Source organism: Anas platyrhynchos, chromosome 5 (assembly GCF_047663525.1).
Source record: "Anas platyrhynchos isolate ZD024472 breed Pekin duck chromosome 5, IASCAAS_PekinDuck_T2T, whole genome shotgun sequence".
Lineage (NCBI taxonomy): Eukaryota > Metazoa > Chordata > Aves > Anseriformes > Anatidae > Anas > Anas platyrhynchos.
The window spans coordinates 8,572,668-8,595,947 of NC_092591.1; the positions used below are offsets into that span (position 1 = coordinate 8,572,668).

At 37.3% G+C, this 23,280-nt stretch overlaps 1 protein-coding gene across 3 annotated transcripts in view; it reads left to right on the forward strand.

The window, feature by feature from the left end:
- The window catches only part of NUDT14 (nudix hydrolase 14), a 60,276-nt gene that overhangs the window by 29,750 nt on the left and 7,246 nt on the right, over positions 1 to 23,280 (forward strand). For all 3 annotated transcript variants that reach the window (XM_027458513.3, XM_072038217.1, XM_072038218.1), the window contains exons 3-4: positions 13,009 to 13,073; positions 17,484 to 17,721. In XM_027458513.3, coding sequence (XP_027314314.1) covers positions 13,009 to 13,073; positions 17,484 to 17,721 — 303 coding nt within the window. The remainder of the gene's footprint in view (positions 1 to 13,008; positions 13,074 to 17,483; positions 17,722 to 23,280) is intronic.

The window sequence follows — 23,280 nt, forward strand, 5'->3', positions numbered from 1 at the left end:
AATAATTTATGTTATTATTTTTGTTTTAGCTTCAGATTATCACTGTGTGATAATGTGTGAGCATATGCAACTAACTGAGTGGGGTAAATATTAAAGGATCAGTTTTCCATGAACTTCTTGAGAACAGTATTTCTGAAGGACTTTTGTGAACATTTTTAAAATAGTTGAGTACATAACTGTATAAAAAGGCTACAGCCACATGTCATGCCAGTCATCTCTGGTCACATAACATTTGTTAGCTTCAGATGTACAACAGCTGCCATCCTAACTTATTAGTGACTACTGTTGAACTGCAGAATGCCTCGCGCTCTTTCACAAGTCAATTCATTGCAACTTCTGAAACCTAAGGTAATAATATGAACCCTCTGTATATGAAAAAACATGTTTTTCATACATTCTATTTGTGACTGCAAAGTCAATTATTATCAAAAAGATTAGTTAGGTTCAGAATTCCATATAATGCCTTGAAGCCCTACATTTTACTGTACTTTAGTAAGACAGCTGTTATATGGAAAGATATATGCTGTTATATGGAAAGTAAGACAGCTAGTTATATGGAAAAGTCGTCTTGTCTAGTTGCTGAAGAGTGTAGAGAACTTTGCACTTTGAGGGCCCGTAGAGGTTCATTGCTCTTAATGAGGGATAAAATACTGAGGGAGGAGGGGCTTCCAGGGCATGTGTCCTGTTGGTCAGGATTTCCTAGTGCATAAAGATAGGAGATAACTGTCGCCTTCAGAAAGATTGTGGGAGTTTTCCATAACTAAGATAACTTTTCAGAAGTACTTCATATTTGTTTTATTACTGAAAATGCTATAACACTGGTAAATGCTCCTTTTTTTTTTAAAAAAAGAGATTGTTTACTTAAATAGAACATATACATTGGAACAACAGATCTACAAAGTATGCATATGTGTGTATTATATACTTACATAAAATTGATATGTGCAATTGATTTAATGATATTTAATATTAAAAAAAAATAATTGTTAATTGCATAAAAACAAACGTTGAGCCTGATTCATGTCTTTATCTGTTATCCTCCTTCAGCAGCACAAGTAGAAGTGTTTAAGACTGACTTCAGTGCCGTGTGACAGTAAGCTCAGAGCTTGTCTTTTCTGGTTCCTCTGGGACCTTTGTGTTTTTTCTCATCTTGAATGAGGTCAGCATAACCCAACATTCAATAGATTGTACCAGAATTGTACCTGATACAAGAAAATATTTAGCAAGAGTTGAAGTTATTTCTGTATAAACGTATCCTTTCCAACTGTTCAGATGAACAGCTGAGTAAATAATACAATGACAAAAACAAGAGGACTGCAGTAGTCATTTCATTTGCCTTAGGTGTGAGTCACCTACTTATCTCAATGTATTCCAGTAGGGCTCAACACAAAATCATTTATCTGTACACATACTGGCGTAACACTAGTGCAAGCTAAAATAGGACAACTTTTAATTAGGTTTCCCTTTTTTCTTTTTTTTTTTCCCTCTCCTTTTTAGTTACTGCAGATCTGTGTTTGAGCCCCTACTGTGTGGCTCCTGAGCTTTCTTAAGAGCATTCAAAACTAGGGTATGTCTGGAGTCGCCTCTGCTTTATTTAGTTTGTAATTTATGCTTACTCTTAATTCCTCTATACCATTTAAAGACCAAAAAGAAAAAAAAGAAAAAATTGTGAAATTATTACTGGTCACACAGTAAACTGTTACTAAGGCAAACCTTCCAAACCTGTGCTGCCAAAAGTCAGTTGAGAATTACTGTAGACAAAAGAGGCAGCATTTCCTACCCTATTTGGGTTTAAGTTGTAATAGAAGGAAGACCCAGGGCACAAAGACATACACGTGCACACAGAGAGTAGCTAAATCTGGGAACGTTCTGCCCAGAGAGGCAGAGGAGTCTCCATCCTAGGAGGAATTCAAACCTGGAGTGGCTCTGAGAAGTCAAATCTAACTTGGAAGTTCACCGATTTTGAGCAGGAGGTTGGATCAGATGATCTCCAGAAGCCTCTTATAACCTGAAAGTTTCTATGACTTTATATGAAAATTAAATATACTTGATGAAAGTTACAGTTCTCATCTGATAACTGTCAAAAAAATGTAAACTTGTCTAGAAATCTGTCAACTTGAAAGCCAATTTTCTATCCATAAATAAGGTGTTCACTATTGTTCTGGTCCTTTGGAGTCTCATTTGTTAATGATTCTTTGACACATGCAGTTGAAGAGTATCAGAGCTCATTACAGGTTTTCATCATGTCTTTAGAAATAATGCTGAAATTTACTAAAAGTAGATGAAGAAAAAAAAAATTTTGATTACCTCTTCTATTGAAAGTATTTTATAAGTTTATTGAGGTAGTGCTCATAAGTGTTAGATAATTATGGCTTGTTGTGTCAGGCAATTAACACACAGGAGAAGATGTTTTCTGCATTAATTTCATTGTGCTTTTTTTTTATAGTTAACTTTATTTTCCTCTGAATACTGAGGTGAATTTTTTTTTCCTCATTATTAAACACACCCTTAAGAGAATCACGCAGAATACAAGAGATGAAAAATTTAAATCATAGAATCATTAATGCAGGGTGCTTCTTAGATTTGAGTCTATCAAAGCTACTTAGTAATTTCTGGGAGGAAGGGTTTTTTGTTTGTTTGTTTTTGTTTGTTTGTTTGTTTTTAAAGATCACTGCTATTAAAAGTAAAATACCTGATCAGGAGTGCACTTTAATTCTGCAAGTTTATAGTGATTTTCTGTCAGAAGTAGAAATATGCCAAATATTACAAAGTAATCATCCATGCCTGTAACAAAAAAAAAGTCTCTAAAACCGGAGTCACGCTCCAGTTATATTCCCCCCTCATCCTAATTTTGCTATATTTAGTACCGTAGGAGCCTGAAATGTAATACTTAAGATTTACATTCATCTACTTTATAAAGCAATAGACCCAGTTCGTTTCAGGTTTCAGCAGCTCCCCTTAAACAGATTCAAGGCTTTTAAAAGACATAATTTGGGAACAGATGAAGGTCAGTGCAGAGTCATGTGCTTGCTTTTGTGCTTTGAGTAATAATGTTCAGGAACAGGAACCTTTTGCTAGCTGACAAGGAAAAGGACAGCTTGTGTTGTGAAAGGATATTGAGCAAAATGATGGCTAGTTGTCTAAAAGAATTAAACTTTCACAGGAAAGTACACTACTTCAAAAGGGAAATAAATTGAGGAGACTGAACTGCCTGTAAGAGTGTTGTGTGAGTTCCTCCTAACCCTGAAAATACCATGTGAGAAGGAAAAGGCAGTAGGACCCCAAAAATTAAACTTTTGCTTGTGCATTGCACCCTTGTTATACTTTGGTTTTAAGTACAAAAACATGTGGCTCAGGAGTAGTTCTCAACTTAAAAATTCTTAATGGAAAAAACTTTCTTTTCTAATTTCTGTAAAAAGAAGGAAAGTAATATTCCTGCCGCATGAGATAATTTTATTTAGAGGATCGACTTATTTCTCGTTTAAAGCAACTTCATTCTTGCTCGCTCAGAAAAGATGCTTTATGTGCTGCAAAGACAACTGCAAAGCACGGGTTGCCATCAGGAGGCGGTTTGCAGGCTGAAGGGAGCGGAGGACACCTGCACGCTGGCGTGTTGTCCCCTGCAGGGTCTTGAGACATGGAGTGGGAGGACGAACGCCTTGGGAGGTACCTGCATCACGCTGCCATCGGAGCTGCCGCGTCCCCGCTGCCCTTTTTTGCCTTGCCGGGCAGCTGGCTGCTCTCGCGGCTCAGGGGCTGCAGCAGGCAGCTCTGGAGACGGGGTGGAAGTCATGTGCCCTGACCACATTATAGGAGTGGATTAAATTCCTTCTCCTGTTTCATATGCCGGATCGTTTGGGCTTTATGGAAATCTAATCCCGTATGTATTTTTCTGGTTTATGTCCTAGTGTATTATAAGACACCATGAAATTTAACTCAGATGCTTCCTTTGCGCAAGAATTATCACAGTAGCTTTAAGATGGGTAAAATACAGCCTTTTAGCATCTTTTTAAGTTAAAAAACAATCTTTCTTGGGTGGCAAGTGCCTTTTATGTGTAATGATAGGCTGTTGTGGTGTAAACCTTGTCTAAACCTTGTCTGCCTTTGTAACATCTCCTCCAGGGTGTCAATGGAGTGGAGTTCTCATGATTATCTTCAAAGATAGTGCAGAAGATAATGCGCTGTTTAAAATAAACTGGATGTAGTTCAACAAACAACAAAAATGATGAAAAGTTTAGGGAAATAATAGCTGAGAGAAAAAGTAATGATAGCTGGGCATGTTCTTGCAAAGGATAATACAACCGAAGAGAGAAATTACTGCTTATCACAAAAATTGAAAGGAATGCTCTAAAGCAGGCCAGAAACATTTAATTTCATCAGTAATCAATGACAGAACAAGAAAGAATAGTGTCATACAGAAAGTATTTCATAAACGAAACAAACCATTTTTAACAATGGGCAATAAGATGATCTGGGAAGGCATGTTCTGTAATCGCTGTCACTGGAAATGCTCAGGTCTAGACTTGGTATCTGGTTATCAAGGATGCTATCAGGATAATGATATTTTTCCTGCCATTAAAAGGAAAAATCTTAGAAGCCTGTTGATTTCCTTTCAACCCAAGTAATTACACGATTTGTTTGCATATGATATTTGCAAATAAAATACATTTATGCTTTTTTTTTTTTTTTCTGTTGTTTTCTCTTCTTTTTTTAAGCAAAGGTTTGACATATCCTCTACTGGTGTGCCAGGAATTCTGCAGGCATGTTTACTGTCTTTTAGATGTCTTATGTTGTTGTTACCTTAGGATCTGATCTAAATAAAATTGTAGCAATGAGGCAAAAATAAATGTATTTGATGCTGCAAAGTTATCAGAGACAAACACAAGATCATAAGCCATGTTCTGATTTTCCCCTTTCTAAGTATCTGCCATTAAAACTCCGTATAGCATATAAACTCAACTATGCCCTATCACCGAATAGGGTAAAATGGCAATAAAATCTTTGTTCAGGGCATCGATTCATTACAAAGTTAGATGTTTGTCTAATTTTAAGAACCAAATCAATAGAAATATTTTAAACTAAGCAGGTATATAAGTTTTGGTTGGCGAGTCACAAATTTCTACATACAGGCTTATGGTGGCCAAAGTAAAGACATCTAGTTTTTACAACGTGCAGAATTTCATTTTTCAATATTTTTCAATATTAAAATAAGTGGACATATTAATTCTATTCTAGTCACTGAAATCAAGAAGAACCTTTCAAGAAGAATTTCCTTCCATGTGGTTTTGGATTAAACCTGTTTGTCTGAAAGGAGTGTCAAAAGTATTCACATGGTCTAGAGACAGTAACACGGTCATGACCTGCATCTGGGATAGTAAAAGTAATTTTATGAAAACTAGGAAATGTTTTCTAATCTGAGTGCCTGTGTTTTTGAATTTTATCAGAAAACACCTCGTGGAAAAGGTGGATTCCTCGTGGAGGTGGATTTTCCTCGTGGAAAAATGGATTCCTTGAATCCATTATTTCAGAAATGGGGAAACTAGGAAAAATGTGAATAACTGACATTATCAGTTTCTCACTCATGGTGGTGAGACTATACATTTATACTTGGAAAAAAAAAAGTTGCTATTCACTTCATATTTGATTTTTGATAGGTATGAAAGAACGTTGCTGGTTTGTCCCTTACTTTAGCTTGGGCAGAACACTTGAATTTTTTATTCCGTGCACTGTCCTTGAATTCTCAAGTTGTTTTAAAAGTTTTATTTTTGCCATTTCAGAATGAAGTCATATTTCTGCCTTTTAGATAGATCACTTGGTGGTCTTATTTTGTGATAGCATTTGTAAGCAGTAGTTTCAGAAAAATAATTAGGAATTGGAACAAAAGCCCATCAGATTCTGACATCTGTTGTACGTAATGCCTACAAAGATTTATTTAATGAAATAAGTTAAGAATAAAACCTGAATTTATTTATTAAAATATTTTGTTGAAAGAATCCCATTAAGATGCAGTGTGTCATTTCCAAGGGTATCCTGGGATACGGGCCAAGATATGACACTTAAAGAATGTTATTGAAGGCAATGTGCTTTGATGTCTCATTTATTTTGCAGTTGAATTTACTTTTTAATTTTTTTCTCTTTGTTAGATGAAAACAGGGTGCTGGGAGGATTGTTTATTCCAAACAAGTTGTCCCGCATCTTATTCTTTGAATAGGGGACTAATTACTGCTTTACAAGGACATAGGGAATGTTTTAGAAGTGCATGTGCATGGATTTGTTAGCACTCCTTAATTCATTCTTCTACCAGGCCGATGATTAACCAAACATATGCTTCCTGCTCTATGGTGTCATGAACAACTTCCTGCTGCACTTCACTTTTCTGAAACCAGCCTTCCTTTGGATTTTTCCCAACGTAACGTTTTCTTAACTATATGCATCTCACCACTTTATTCTGGTTTTACTTGATATTAAATATTTAAATCGTAAAGGAGGAAGCTTTCACATTTCATCTGAATGCAGAAGTCTTCTAGACGTCTCTAATTATCTTTTGCCAAATCCACTTTATCTGTGATTAGTATGAAAGGCTGAATGTTTTTGTCAGGAGCTTATAGCTTTGCTTTTGTAATAGGCTGCATTTTAAGCAGCCAATTGGATTGGTGCTGGCCTTTGAAAAATGTAAAATGCTTTGAAGGAAGACTTAAATGAACCAATAAAGATTGTGCAAGCCCACGTTTAATCTCAGGACTATCTGCATTATAGTTAAAGCTCTGGGAAACTAAAGGAATTGCACTGGAGAATAATCAAAGGGTACAGCTTTATTACATGTCTGTTCTGAAACGAAGGGCCTGGCTTACAATACTGTGCTTCTCTGATAAAAGGAAGACGACAGCGCTTTAGGTACCAAGTTGTAAATTTTCAGGGATGTGTCCAACTGTGGATGGTTAATTCGAATACAGAATTAACACAGGGGCTGTATGCAATTCTTGCTCGTGGTCACCAAAAATAATTTTGAAGTAACTTAAGATGAAATAGGCCCTCGTGGAGGATGAATCCTCCCTTACAATTACTTCTGATTGTTAGCTCTCAAACAGGTTTGTTTATTTGCTTGTTTGTTGCTTTAAAATGGAAAGTTCAGTCATTTCTGATATGGAAAAGAAAAGAATGCTTGCTCACTAGCATGCTTTAATCCTGATCTACGGTGTTTCTCAAAGGTAATAATTTAAAAAAAAAAAAAAGACTAAATGGAGTTATAGATCTGACACAGAAAATAATGTGAAAGATCATTTTGTCAACTCTGTATAAACAAAGAAAGCCAAATTAATGTAACTTAATGAAAAAAAAATATACTTTAAAGGTAAAACAATTGTAGTACATCTAAGAGATATTTTTCTCTTACTTCCATTCTTGAGAGATTTATGAATCTTGCCATTTGCTCCTTTATCAAACATACAAGGCAAAAATACTACGTGTATATTTTGTATTCATGTGCTCTGCAGCTGAGATGAGTACATCTCCCTAAATACTTTTATGGTTGCACACTGCAATTGATTATTTCCTTCTGATTGCATCTAGGGGATTTTTAATACCAAATATGCTGGGAGTTGAGGGGACTTAAGTCAATTACTTACTTTTATTCTTGCATGCCATTTTTGTATTTCTTTTTGGAATTTTGTTTTCATTGTCCAGTCTGTTTTCATTGTCTTTGAGACTGGCATTGAATTAGCACAGGCTCTGATAGTGTTGTGGGGGTTTGGTTGAGTTTTTTTTTTTTCCTTTTTTTTTTTTAATTAATCAAATAACGTTATATTTTTGAATTTCTACTATGGTGCAGGAGACTGTCATTCCTAATATTATGGACTTTCAACTAATTATGTGATAATTTTTAGCCTTTAAAAGTAGATGGAAGGAGCTGGAGTTAATAGCTGGGAAGCCCTGGCTTTCAGTGTTAATGCGAGTCTTTTTAGGTGCTTTATCTTCCATTATTCGGTTTGATCAGAATGTGTGTGTGACACACACATACCCACAGTAGACATCTACAAAACAATATCCTGACTTGCTCTTAAAATGATTAAAGAAGGGTCAGTTTCTTTGCCCTTATTACCCCATCAATTACTTAGCATACTATAGTATTAGTGCAAGATTATCTTTAAAAAGCTTCATCTCCAGTCTTGAGAGTCTTATTTCATTCACAGAAACACAAGAGAATCTTGTCCTTTTCTTTGCTGTTACTAAACTGTGATTTATTTATTTACTTATTTTGCAAATACACATTTGTAAAGCATGCATTAAGGTCACATGTAAGAATAACGAAAGGCTGAATGAATCTTTTTATTAAGGGATTCTAAAAGTTTGTCTCTTGAAAAGCAATTAGGAAATGTTAGCATGTGCTTGTGGATTAACTGTATGCCAGGTTAACAACTGACAAATCCTCAAGACAGAAAATGACAAAACCAACGACTACAAAGTGAAATTCTATTTCTGTCCCCCAAAAAGCAACAACAAAATACAAAGCATGTAGCTCAGCCAAAAGCAAGCACAATAACATCCTTTAAGCTCTGGATCTCAAGAAGTACCTGTTCTTGTAGCTTTGGCAAAGCTCGCTTGCTGATCTTAATTGCTGGGATGTAATTCAAAAGAATTAACTTTCTGTCCTTCCATATGCGTGTGCACATTTTAACAGGATGTCAGTTTTCGTCTGTCCCCTACCTCGTACCTGCTGTGGTCACGTACCATGTTTTTTACATGGCTCCTAGAAGGAAGCATCACCTTCGTTTTTCAGCCTCGAGGGTGTGAAGCTGTAATATCATTTCTCCTCCCATGTCTGCTCTGCTGAAATGTCACAAAGCATCAGTTACCACGAGCTCAATAAATACAGAGGTGTACTATGCTGGGGGAAAGAAAAACTTGGAAGTGGTTTTCTAGGTCAGTGGCACACAATGGAGTCATTTTCTAAACTCCTGTAAGAGTTGTTTTCAGCTCTCAGGGAAGTATTCTGCTGGAGATCATCGCTCTTACTGAGAGTCTTAAAGGTGGAAGAGGAATTAAGATTCTGGATTCCTGTGTTGTAGATGGCCAGGGGTGAGCTGCACGTGATTTCTGCACATTGACTTTGACATTTTAGGGAAGCCTGACAGCCATTAGAGAAGCCTAAAGAAAGCTTAGCTATTTCAGTCAGGCTTTTCTTTGAATTCTGCTGGTTAACTGCTAGGTGAGTCCCTGGACTGAACAGTTCAGTCCCTCTAAGAAAATGCTCTATTAAATACCAAAACCAGGCACATTTTTCAGCAAACAAGATTAGAGTAAAAGCTTCAGCACAGCCTAGCTTTTTTCTTCTAGATACATCTTGCTGACATTTTAGGTATTTATCTTTCTTAAAATACTTCAAGGCTACACTAATTGTTGCTATATTTGTAGAAAGAACAGTGTCCTGCCTTACAGCACAGTGCCCTGTTTATGTGCGTGCCTTCTCTGGGAGAAAGCCTCTGGTCACTGGAGCAGTGATTTATTGTACGTCTGAAGCGAGGAGGAGCTGGCCTGAAGGCTGAGCAGGTCTGTGGTCATCGCCAGCCCTGGAAGACACTGTACAGACCTGTGGCATCTCTAATGCAGTTTGTTTCTGTTCAGTGGAAGTCCTTAAAGCAGCCTATGAGAGATGCAGTACAGGAGAGCAAGGGCTCCACTATTGCTTGAACGTGATCCGTGTTTTACAGAAGCAAATATATGTACAGGGTGTTTTGGAGGGTGTTCTCCTTTGCCTCCTCTTGCCTGCAGACGTGTACCAAGCCCACCAGCAATGGCAAGTACCCCAAGTGCTCCCTGCAGACAAAGTTTTAGCCCAGTGTGTCCCAGGTGCAGGTCTGTGGCTCCATGGCATGACATTTGGCCTTAATGGCCTGGTCTTTTGCACCAGCTGTTTGCCTGGGTGTCAGCTGCTGCAGGGATAGCCAGCAAAGATTTACAGCTGCAGAGGATTGCAAAAGGAGTGACCTGCTACCCGGAATGAAAAGGGTGGCAAGTCTAAGCTGGGGCAGTGTTTTAGTTGTGCAGCTTGTTTTTAAAGCATGGAGGCAAGTTTCAGATACACCTTGACACTTCTATATTAGACAATATTTTTTTTCCTTTGTAAAAAATGAAGAAAAATGTGGCACTGTGCAGCTTTTTAGATCTCGTACACCTGAAGCCTGTTGTTAGGTTAGGACGTTTTGATACCCATGTCAGATTAAAGTCTTGCCAAGGATTTCTGCCTTTTTAGGAAATTCAGCTCCCCCACCATCACCAGTGGGCTTGTGTGATTTTTGTTATTATTTTTCCCTTTTGATAACACACAAGCTAGGCTTCATTGATCTTCCATATCTTTTATTTGTGGAGATGTTCCCAAGAGTCATCATGCAAGTTTTAATTGCTTATTTTAATATGTATACTCTTTTTTGATCACTTTAACATACATAGGTGCCTATATAATACTTAAAAATAGGATCGGTTGTAATATTTTATAGGGAATTGCCTTGAAACATCAAATATTCATCTGATATCCTGTGGTGTGTTACCACTAAAAAATGCATTTGCAACTCTTTTGTAATAGGGCTTTTTGGTAGCCGGTATCATCTGTAAAAATAGTAATTTTGTAATAGTTTTGTAATAAATTCTCTGTGTGGTGATGTAAAACTCTGGAAGATAACTTTCCTAATCTTATATGCCAGACCAAAGAACATCCTTGGGTTCTTGCAGCAGTAAGGAAGCTCCCTGAAAGCTGTGGGGATCTTCCAGTTGGATCAGTTGAATGGCCTTGCCCTAGCTTTATGGGATACTCAAATAATTCTCCTGAATTCAGCTTTAAATGACATTTTGTAAGTTACAAGCATAATAACGTGTGGAAATACTTCATGTTATCTTGTTTCTTGTGGAATAAAAAATACCAAATAGTATTTGTAGGGTCACACTCCTCTTAAGAAGGTTTGATTTTGAACTTTTCCTCTCCAAGTCTGACAAGAACTATTAGAACTTGTGTGTTGCGGTTTGTTAAAACATGTAAATTTATGTTCAAAATTGTTTGTCAGTCTCTCAGAAAACTAAAAGTAATTAAATAGAAAGTTCTGCAGATTTGTGCCATTTCTGTACCCTCTCATCTCAAGATGGTGTGAGAAGCAGACAATTGTAATAACTTGCTGCTACTCCTTTCCAGCTTAATTTGATCCTGTTCCTTAATTCTGACAGATTGTTTTTAATTTTCCCATCTGTTCCATAAAAATCTCAAGTGATTGACTCTTAGGAAAAAAAAAAAAATAATGTCTAATAGCTGAGCCATTTTTAATGAGTTGGTATGAGTTATTTAATGAGACATGCTGAAGAAGGCATGCCAAAGGAAAAATTGGGCCTGGGTTGGTGGCTGTGAAGAAAGGCAAAGGGCATCTGCATCCTTTAGAAGTCCCTACCAGTCCCTTTAACCTTGGACTTGGACTGCTGCTGACTCCAGTTTCAGGCAACATATTCTGCCTTGGAACGATGGTCAATATATATATATGTGTATATATATATATACATGTACATATATATATATTCAGTAGCAGTAATTCCTTATCTCCTTTTGTGCCATGTCTACCCTCAGACAGTACTGCTCTTGCAAAAATGAATGGCCACATAAATGGGGAAATAAAGAAAATAATTAAAAAATAATTTAAAAAAATAAAGTAAATTTTAAAACGTTATAGACTGTAGTTTAACTTCATCTCTTCTAGCAGCCCACAGTGCAGCTCCCAGATACTTTGGGGTTGTGTCAGAAGGAACCCCATTTCTACAAAAAGAACGAATACTCACTTTCAGTGTCTCCAAAGGCTAAAACCTTTGCTTGAAAATTGCCTGCAAATGACATCTCGTGGGGCAGGAAGCCATCAATATGCAGTACAGCTCTTTGAGAATAACAACCATGAATATAAACGTTAACATCTGGACTTCCCCCTTCTGTTTTGGTCTTTCTATATTATTATAATAAACATTAATATTATTTTTTATAATCATCAAGTAGCAGTTACTCTGGCAGCTTGAGACTGCATTATAAAATCAAATAGTGAAAATAAATATACAGCTCTTTTACAAGGAAGGTTAATAGTTTGACTAAACTCCGCAAATATGCCATTGTTAGTATAATCTATTGTAGAATTCATAGAATAATGAATTAACTTTCCGATTGCACACAGTGAGGCATAACAAATGACAGAATGCTACTATGGTAATAAGCATAATACATGCTTGTTTTTGCAGGTTTTAATGGGCTACCAACTTAGGAGGGAGAGTTTTGTCTGTTTTCTTTTTCTTTTTAACTAGTAAAATCAAAGAGTAATTTTACTGGAAAAAAAGAGTGGGGAACTTCAGTACTTCACACTTTCTGAGCGTCTCTGAATACTCAGCCCGTCGGGTTTCCCTATGACATTTATTTCAAACAGTCGGGAGGATGGGGAAAGATTAAAATCTGGCTTTTAAACCATAGAATGTGGTAGCAGTTAGACTGCTCCTGATTTAAATTTGGACAAAATTGGACTTGGTTGGTATATTTTTTAAGGCACAAGTTCAGCAAGTAGCCACAGATAGGAGATGCTCCGTGCTTATACAGAAGTCTGGGTGTGAATGGGGCTGGATTGTTCCTAAAATTTAGACTATCCTAATATGGGCCTGATAGGAGGGAAGAAAATGGTTTTAAGAAATTCTTTTCTTGTTATTGCTGTCTTGTAGCCATGTCCCTGGAATTGGTCTGTCTATTTTTTCCTGTTGGAGAGAAGAATTGATTGGCGAGTTACTTTATATGGCAAGAGACAAAAGTGACTTGCTTAGGGAACATGACCCATTATCTATTCCTCTTGATGGATTTTGGTCAAGGATCTTGTTGCATTGTGTCTCTAGTAATAAATCTTCTATGTATTTATGTAGTTAAAATGAAATTCTCAAGATGTAAGTCTAATAGTGCTGCATTAATCCTTCATAAAGCATTGATCTTTTGTTTTTTATCTTCTTCCTCAGTGTGTCAATCCTGATCTTTAACACTTCTCGGCAGTGCTTTGTAGTGGTGAAGCAGTTCCGCCCAGGTAATCCTCTTTTTTTAGATTTACTTTTGCTCTCTTGTGAAGCAAGCTTTAAGGGTTTAGCAGTTAAAAGTTGGTGCATCTGTGGTGATAAAATCTTTGTTCTATATTCTGTTCTTTGTACGATAGCCCACACTTTTCAATAGGTCGGAATTTCTAACCAAGGAAATTTCCATTACAGATGAAACGAATGATGAGGGTAGCCTCACATTCTGCTTTTGGGCTTGTCATTGTCTTCTTTTGGATGAAATTTCAAACACCTCTATGATGATCATGCAATAAGTTGCCTTTATTTGAAGTTCCTTCTTTACCTATCTAGTATTTAGTTGGGAGCTTTTGTTCTGAACCACAATATTCCTTTTTTTCTAAAATAAATAAATAAATAAAATCAGATTGTGTTATTGTGTGTTATGTACCTGCAAATTTAAAATGGGAAAAATTCAGGACTGTTTATGCTAATGTTTCACTAATACATGGACAGTTTCATTTTATGAGATATTACGAATTTAAGTTAATATGCTGTATTTTTCAGTCTTTTTGTCTTTTTTTTTTTTTTTAATTCCAAGCAATATTTACTTTTTGGAAGTTAAAAATGAAATGCATATTGTTTGCATGCTAATTAAAAAATCACAAGATATTTCACTGACTGTTGCTAAGAAACCATTCCAAGACTGTTTATGGTAGACTTTATTGAAAACTTTCTAGGGTGGTGTCATGCTGTCCTTGCTTACCAACAGAGCTTGACAGGCTCTGTTCTGTGCAGCGCTGTTATAATAATAGTGTATATTTATCATGAAGCACTATGTTGGCTATTACACGGAGAGTTTGTTTATCTGTTTATCCATAGTTCAGTGCCTTTTATTTGCCAGCTGAATAAAATCGCTCATATAGCTGTTCATCAATTTGAGGCAGTCTTAGGCAAAAGCCTACATGTATATGCATACATAAATATATATATATATGTATGTAATAGCAACACAGACAAGTCCATTATATCGTTTCCATGGAAATGTCAAATCTGCCTCAGCAGACTGGATTGTTCTTGGAGTTGAACTGTTCCAGAGGCTGGAGCTGTTCAGAATCCTGGCCATAGGGACCGGTGGTGGGTCAGACATCCCATAGCAGCCCCATGAATGCAACAATGCCCCTCCATGACTCACATGGCTATTATTACATTTCCATCGGCTGGTTATTGTCTGCCTTGGTGCCTGTTTCACAGAGCAGAAGCGAAGGCTAAGGCTTTCTCGCTGCTTGCCCCTGCCAAGGTCCCACCAGGCAGGCGGTAACGCCGCCCTTTTCTGGTGAGCAAACAGCTGCAGCTCAGGCACCAGGCACGTCCCCTGCACGCCTGGTGGTGACATCTGTGCTCGCCTTTCCTTCGGGTGTGGTGTCACGGTCAGGTTTTCCCATTTAAGTCCGCGCTGCTTCTGCAGGCAGTTGTCCCTCTCCGTACGCGCATTCCCACCCCGTTTCCTTTGGCGGCACCAGCCCTGATGCAGCCCCAGCAGAGGTCTGATACGGCTGCAGGCAGATAAGGTGGAGGGTTAGGCAGCTTATCTGACTGTCCTCGAAGATCTCATGGTGGCTTGAGCAGTGGCGGGAGCACACAACCTTGGTGAGGCACACAGGACTGTATTTTTCAGTGTACTGTAGACTTAGGCCACCTTGAATGGTCATAAAATGGGATATTTGGAAAGAGCACGGAGAATGGAAAGTTACACGTATATCTCAGTAGTTTCCATATTAATTCATCACACATTACTTGCTGACCAAGGACTCAGACAATGCTCGTTATAGCAGTTAGATGACCACACACTCTTAATTTTAATAAAATTGTATGTTCTGGGGTAAGGCTAGCCTTAATACCTATGGACATGCGCCCTATTTTTTTCACTGTAAGAATAATTACCTTTTATTGGATTGTGATGTTTGTTTTTGCACTGACTCAAAGGAAGCAGTATCAAAGATTTGAGTCATAAGCCACGTTCTGTTTCAGGAGATAGTAAACACTGGTGTAATCAAAGAGAAATCTGAAGGTTACATGCAAGCTATCACGTTCCCCAGTCAGCTGAACCCCACTAACCCCCCCAAGTCCAGGCTGTTACTTTATTCTCTCTAGCAAGAGCAACAAATCCCTTTATGGATCATCTAAAAAGACTGCTCTGAATAGGTGTAACCATCTTATTCAACCAGTTTGGTGGAGCTGTCTTTCCCTTGTCCCCCACTTGCAGAAGTAACTTTATGTCCCTTGGCGTGTCAGCCGTGCAGTCAGTTTTCCACCTGCAGGAGAGAGATGGGGGACTCCTCTGTTCCCTAATATTAGCAGGCAACTTGGCCTTCTGGCTTTGCTTCTATATGAGAGAGAAATTGAGTCTGAACCTTTCCAGGAGTGGTGATGATGGATTCACACTTGATTCTCTAGTGAACACTCTCTAATTTTTGTACACTTCTAAAGAAGTGACGAGTACTGCTTGTTTTCTTCCTTATCTGCAGAGAAAAGCTGTTAGTGTGCTTCGAGCGCTGGCATATTCCAGGGTTTTGCTCTGAGGAGGACTGCTCGACTGGGTCCTTCCAGGAATGTAACTTTGATCCACATGGAGCCCAGTTGTGCTGGGGGAGAAGGAGAATGGCAGGTGCCTGCTGGAATGACAGGATGGGTTTCAGGGATTCAGCAGGCTTGTAACAGAGAGTTACTGTAATCACAGTTTCATATTTCTGTTCCCACACTCTTACCTGCATCCTGGTTTGGTGCCTGTCCTCTACTGGAATGTGTGCTTTGTGCCTTTCTGTATTTGCTGATAAAGGCATGGCAGTACTGACAAGGCAATACAATCTTCAGAGTATTCTGCTCATCTCAACGAGATCCTGGAGGTAGTCATTTGTGATAATTGCCATAGCTTTTAAAAGATTTTTGGATTAACAACAATATTCACTTTTCAAGGATCTGTCCCTCAGGCTCTGCATGGACTACTTTTTTTCCTCCTCACTCCATTTTAAGAAGAAAACTGAGCTATACCCATGCCATCTAAAAACTGGAGGCTTTTTTCCTTAAATCCTTGCATCTCAAGGGCCTAGGTGTACCTACTGCAAACAGCTTTGAAGGTCTTGAGTGCCAGACAATGATGAATTTTTGGACACTCTTCTGCACTTCATGTTTCTATGTAGACTGACAGCTCCCATGAAGTGCTGGTCCACTGTACGACCCTTCTGAGTTGTATTACAGAAGAAGCCTAGGCACCAATTTCTGGGATACAGAAAGTGCTTGAGAAGTTGTCACTGTGCTACTTTTATGCTACATTTCTTTAGGGATCTGATTGTGTACCACAGTTTTAAGAAATAATGAGCTAAATGCAGTAACTGGAAGAACAAAAGGTTGTCCATTGAACTTGAGCTCTTTTATATGCCAGCTGTAGAAGATTTAGAAGGGGAAATAAAGGGTGAGCTCATTTGAAAACCATGTTACACATACATGAAATATGGATGTAAAATATTTTAATGGAATAAAAATTGTTTCAAATTTTAAAATAGTTTTATTCAGGGTGTTTTATAACATCCTCATGGTAACCTTTCAAGAAAAACAAGGGGGTAGACAAGAAATTTTAAATGGAATTATACCTGTAAATTAAAGTTACCGTCATCTGGAATTATCAACAATGATTCTTTGTGTGTTTGCATGAGTCCTGCAGTTCCAACTCAGGCAAAATTTCTGCTGACATCAGTGAGAGGTTTTGCTTAAATGAGGGCTAAAATCTGGCATTTGCACTTTCTTTAGGAGTCCATTACAGTGGCAGCTGTTTGTAGATTAATTCAAGAAGTCTTTTTCAAACTCCACACAGGAATCTGTGCAAGGAACTATATGTTCAAAAGAGGATTTTTTTTTTTTCAAACAAACATACATGCTTTTCATACCCTTTCTAAATAACAGCTGAGTTGACAGGCTGAAAGACTCATCATTGTGCACATGGTACATAATGTACAACCCAACTTTCCTGCAAAATAATTGCATAGTTTAAATTAAATCCTGATATCCACATTGCCCAGCAAATGGAAGCTGTTTGGAGCTTCTGGGATGTAGACTTCTTGGATGAACTACCTTCCTATTTTTATTTTTAATTTGTTTTAAAGGTGTGCATGATCTCATTCTAAATGATAAAAGCACAAATAGAGCTCAAAGAATAAATTTACAGAAGTGGCAAAATAACCTTTATTCTCTAAAGTTTTCGGTCCATTTTTAGTGTGTGATAATTTTAATAGATAATTCTACTGAATATTTGCTGCTCTTGATGCTCTGATATCTGTAAATTCCCAGGCAAAATTCATATGTTATATATATATTTTTTTCCATTAATACAAATAAACTCAAAAACCACTTCATTTATTTTCTTTTTTTTTTTTTTTTTTTTTTTTTTAAAGCTGTTTACATGTGCGAACTAGAAAGACATCATCCTGAGCTCTTTGAGAACCAGGACAAGGAGGGTTTATCTCGTGTAGAGGATCCCTTACCTGCTGTGGTAGGAGTGACTTATGAACTCTGTGCAGGCATTGTAGACAAGCCAGACCTTTCTTTAGAAGAAATTGCATGCGAGGAGATCTTAGAAGAGTGTGGCTATCGTGTTCCCGTTACAAACCTACGGAAGATCACTTCTTACAGGTAAGTAACAGTAAGTAAAAATACTGCATTTTTTGTGTGTCACAAATTTCTGAAGTGGCTTGAGTGTGAATTAATGTTCTAAGCAGTGTGTTGGAGAAGCACGGGCATCTGAAAGTATGTGTAAGGTGTAGTTTTCAGCAAGTAAAAGGAGTATTTATTAAGAATTTAGGAATGAAATACTGATAATTACAGAATGGAATTCCAAGTAAGAATTCAACTATTGTGATTTATTCCAAAGGCTGTTAGAACTGGACAGAAGTAGCGTTGGGCTCTTAAGAGCAGTTTGTTACAGCACCAGAGAACTGCCTGGCTTTTCTGTGCCAGGCTTGTTCCACCTCTGATTCTTACTGCTCTGCTATAAGTTGCTCATGATGGGCTCTTACATTCTATTAATATGAAATATGAGAACTTGTGCCATTTGGTCTCTTCATATATTTAGGGCATAATTAATGCTTCTTTTAATTGAATGGTAATTAATGTTATATATTAAGATTTTGCTGATTTGACTGTGGAGTTTTTTACATAACGTTTGCTGCAGTATTTTAAGTAGCTATTGAAATAGATTTGAACGTGTTTTAAAATCTGTATTAGGAGTAAGAGGAAAATTACAAAAATATGAGTTACTTAAAGGAAAGAAAAGAAAAAAAAGCTCAGGAGAAACTTTGCATGCAGCTTTAATCCTGTTATATCCCCTTCCCAGCTTTCAGTACTGCTATCAAAAATGTATGTATCTTTGTATTTTACAGAGAAAGCAGCAGGTTTTTTTACTTTCTTCGTTTTGCTTGACATCTCCATTGAACTAGGCCCTGTCATTGGTTTTTAATTTGGGAATTGAATACAAATCCACAGCTGTCAATCCTGGCAAATGTTATTTCCTGCTGGATTAACGAGCAGTGCTTCTGTTGAGGGGAGGGGTGAATCACAGGAGCTGTCTCTTACAACTCCTTGAAACTAGATTGAGGGTTTGTTCTGCTGAAAGAAAAAGTGCCTTCCAGATTTCTGAGGAAAAGCTGTCTGTAGCATTTCATATGTTGGGTGACACTGATGGGCTGTAGCATACAGATATATACACATACCTACAAAATAGGAAGAGTAGAATATAATTTCTGTAGCTGTCAGTACAGAAGTTTAACTCAACAATAATGATTCTCAGCTTGCTAAAATAGCACACATTTTGGATTGGTAAGTGTCTGTTAATCTTATAGGTTGACTTTTTTTTAATTGCACTGAGAGCGTACAACTAGAGTTTTCTCTGTTGAGACCCACGCGAAGGATGCTTAATATGTTAATCCTCCAGTCCTGCTTTGTCTATCTGGGCACAGCTTTCTGCCCATAGAGATCCATGCAGAAGTCAAAAGGCTCTGTATAGTATTTACTTTTTCAGATTAATGTGAAAGGTTGAATAATCAAAAATGATTTTTTTTCAGTTTCTTTATTGGACTTACTGTGTTCTGTATTAAAATTTGATTCTAAATGTTATGGTCTCTCCATTAGCAATATCCTGTTATTTTTCCTTCAGCCAAAGACTGGTATCTGTTTGATACTTGTATTTGATGCAAAGAGAGGAAATAATTGGTCCCCCTAGACTCTGCTGAGGACATTTTTTTTTTCCATAATGGCTATGGTACATATAAGAATTTCGGAGCTTTTTCGAAGTGTAACAGGTTTTTACAAATGGTTTATGCTGGTGTTACATTAGTGCCCCATGCATGTCATTAATAGTTAAAATGCATCATGCAATTCTTCTATTTTTATCTGTTATCCCAGTGATCTGTGTAATAGTAGCTCTATATTATTAATTGTTCCACTGCAGCAGGTCAGAGAAAAGCCTTAGCAAATGCAATTGGAAGGAATTTTGGGAGGATCTTGTCTAGACTGCTCCTCTTCCAAAGATCAGGATTTAAATAATTTCTGACAAATGTGCGTCTGTGCTTTCCCTAAAATCTAATCATTTCATAGCCTCTGCAAGCATTCTGTTCGAAGTGGCTAACTGTCCCTGCCATAAGCAAGCTTTTCCGCATATCTTTTCTGAATTTCCTGTTCTTCATTTCAAGTCTGTGATTTATTACCCTGTTCCCAGTGGATGTGAAGTACTTCTGCACCTTCCGTGCATTTGTTTGAACAGGTCTCCTCTTGATTCTATTTTTGTCTATGAAAAGCTATCTTAGTTGATTTAAGCTTCTTTATAGACTATGTTTTTTTGACGTCTGATCATTCCCTCTGCTGTCCTCTGCCTTCTCTCCATCTGGTCTGCATCTTTCTTAAGAACATAGCGCCCAAAGTGGAGCACAGTATTTTAATAGAGGCTATACCAGTTTCAGATTGAGTGCACCCATTATTTCCCTAGTCATACAGATGATTTTATTTCTATGCTGTAGTAAGATGTCTTTTGCAGTTCCATTATGTTGTTGACTTTTGTCCATAATGCCTCTCTTATTTCAAAACTATTTTCTGCAGAAGTACTGGACTGTCATTCTTTGAATGCAGGGCTCTCTGTGTGCTTTTGTTACTCCTGCCTGCACACCGGACCTTTAACTTGTCTTTACTGAATTGCATCCCATTTTTTCAGACCAATTCTTCAAGTTGTTGGGATGATTTTGAATTTCAATATTAATCTCTAGCTTCTCACAAATAACCCATCCCAGCTTTGCTACCTGCAGTCACTCTTCCAACATGCAAGTCCTAAAACAAAATATTGATTCATACTGAATTGAGGATGATGCACAGTGGAATTTGTTTTGGTGTGTGTTTCCAGTTCAGCAGTGATACCCACTCCATGAGTACCATTTTCATTCCAGATTTACACCAATTTCACAGTTTCTTCAATTTCTAACTATATCATTATTTCCTAGCTTCTTAATGAAACAGTCATGTTAAATAAAATCCAAAGCCTTAAGAAATAGAAGTTATATTGTTTGTATTGATACTCCTACCCACAAGAGCTGTTATCCTGCTGTAGCTGGAATTATTTGACTGCATATCATATATTCTTTACAAATCTGTTAGCTGTTCTTTTCTTGATGCAAAAAATGCCACACTGCGAATATTGATAAAATATAATGCAGAATTACTGAGTTAAGTCTATTAGATTTTGTAGATAAAAGCTGAGAATTGCATGCAGTGAGAAGGCTTTCGTACAAGCAGGAGCTTCTGTGATACATCCTTTGCTCTGAAAGCAAGGAGTTGTCCTGTATGCCTAATGACACCCAATTCTAGAATCCTGGTAATGAGAAGGAAATTGCCTGACTTGAATAAAAGCAGACCTGGCAGAAGGATATGGAAAGCAGAAGACACAACAAATGTAAAGGGAGAAGCAGTTTTGGCCAGAACAGTAAATACAGTACTGTGACTAATGGATGGAGAAGGGGAGGGACATGGACAGTGCCTGGGGAGAACTTAGACTAGGGGGAAAATGGAATAGAAGTTCCTCAATTATAAATGAGAAGAAGAGATGAAGCGACAATGCAGGGAAAGAACATGAACTGAAAAGTAAATGGACTCAGGAAAAGTACAATCATTGCGGTGGAGAGGAATTCGTTTAAAGAGATGTGGAAGGTTCCTAAACTTTAAGCAGAACTTCTCTCTGTTCTCAAGAATTGGGTGCAGTAAAGACCGAAGGTAATCTGAAAATAGCATTTTCTTCATATTTATTACCAGGGTCTGCAGTAGTGTTTTTAGAGGATTTATTATTACTATTGTTGTTATTATTATTATTATTATTAAAGTTTCTCAGCTAACGGAAGAAGTTTACTATACTGCTACAGGTATTTCAAAAGCATTTACAAATGAGCTATTGGACTCCATTTTTAAGCTCTGTCAAAGCTCCTGTGACATGATACTAATCAGATAGAAGTCAGGCACTGAATTAAGCAGAAACGTAATTACCTTGAATGATCCACAGAGTAGCTGGAGTCGGTGAGAAAGCCAGGAATTGAGAATTTACACTATTTGAGCAAGAGTCTTTGGAACAAATTGTTCCAACAACAAGGACACAGCATGCTGTGGCTGAACGAAGGAGACTGGATTGGAAGCAGAGCATAAGAATGACAAATATATTCAGAGGGGCTTGATTGCAGGAGATCAAAGGACTTGTATTTTTGAAAATCAGAAATATCTGATCTTATGATAGAATTACGCGAGCCAGAAACTGGATTTGAATGTACGTGGTTCACCTCTGTAGATGGAGGCAGGAATCATTCTGAAAAATATGTTACAGTTTTCACCCTTGTGATGAGTTTCCTCTTCTCAGCATGGCTGCAAAAATTGCTACATTTGTGACTGGCACAAAGTGAGTAGCCTCATTTTGCCACTACAGTAATCTCTCTCTTTTTTTTTTTTTTTTTTTCTGTTCTGTCAGCAACTAATCCACTTTTGGAGACTTCATTTTCCATCGTGATAGTTTTGACACCTAGCGTTGTGTTGAGTTCTAGTCAGCTATGTGTATGGCTTCAAGTCAAAAATTGAATGGATGGTAGGTGCTAATTCTGCTGTGTAACTGTAAACTGGGGCTTCGTGAAAATGGTTGTCAGTGAAATTGTTCATTTTTAAAAGCTTGAAAATGAATCTGTGAGCTTTCATACGGTTTTGGTTTCTTAAATGCAAAAATTTGAAAGTGAACTAGCCTTACTCGTATATCAGATAAAACAAATTTTCTTTCTGTCGTCGTATCCCAGCAGTTTTTGGTTTGAATCCCATGTGGAATTTAGCTTTGAGTTAGTTTCTTATGTTGAAATATTTCCAGCTATCTTCCTTGGGACTTGTTTCATTACAAGACAGAGACAGAGAAATATGTTGTTGTTGTTGTTATTACTAAATATGTTGTTATAATAATTGTCATTGATACTTACAGTATTTTCTTCTAGTTCTCAAAATGTTTGGTCATCTTGAGGAGTATTTAAAAAATTATTTGGACCTTGATAATATGATAGATCATCAGGAAAAATGTTACTTAGAGCTTCTGGTTCATCTTCCCTTCCTCTTCATCCCATCTTCATTTTCTCTCAGTGGTTGTACAAAATCTTGGGATATGAATTGGATACAATAGGATCTGCAGGTTCCCAGCCCTGCTGTAAAAAATTCAGATGGATTAGTTTAAGGGCCTACCTATATTAACATAGGTACTTACTTTAATCTTCCTACATTTGAATTTTTTCCAAAAGTACACCACAAAGGAGGGTATTCACAGAATTAATATTGGATGTTCCAATTACCGTGCTACGGCTATTAGTCCCTGTGCAATGAGGTAAAAATGGTTTGTATTCACAGGTTATTATGTAGAAAGAATAACGGCCTTCAAAATGCTGGAGTGCATTATAATTAGAAAGATCACCTGCTAGTACACCTGTTGGGTGATGGCATAATGTAATATAATTTTATGTTAATTACTTCTCTGCTTTTTCCCTGCACCTGCTGCTTATAATGTCAGAACTGTACAAAGGTCCTAAGAAGTGACAATAGGAGCTGGATGTCAATGTTCATCAGTTTACATGGGGCATGCCTAAATAGATCTTGATCAGAGATTTGTGTCACATTTATATGTAAACTTGAACTATGAATTCA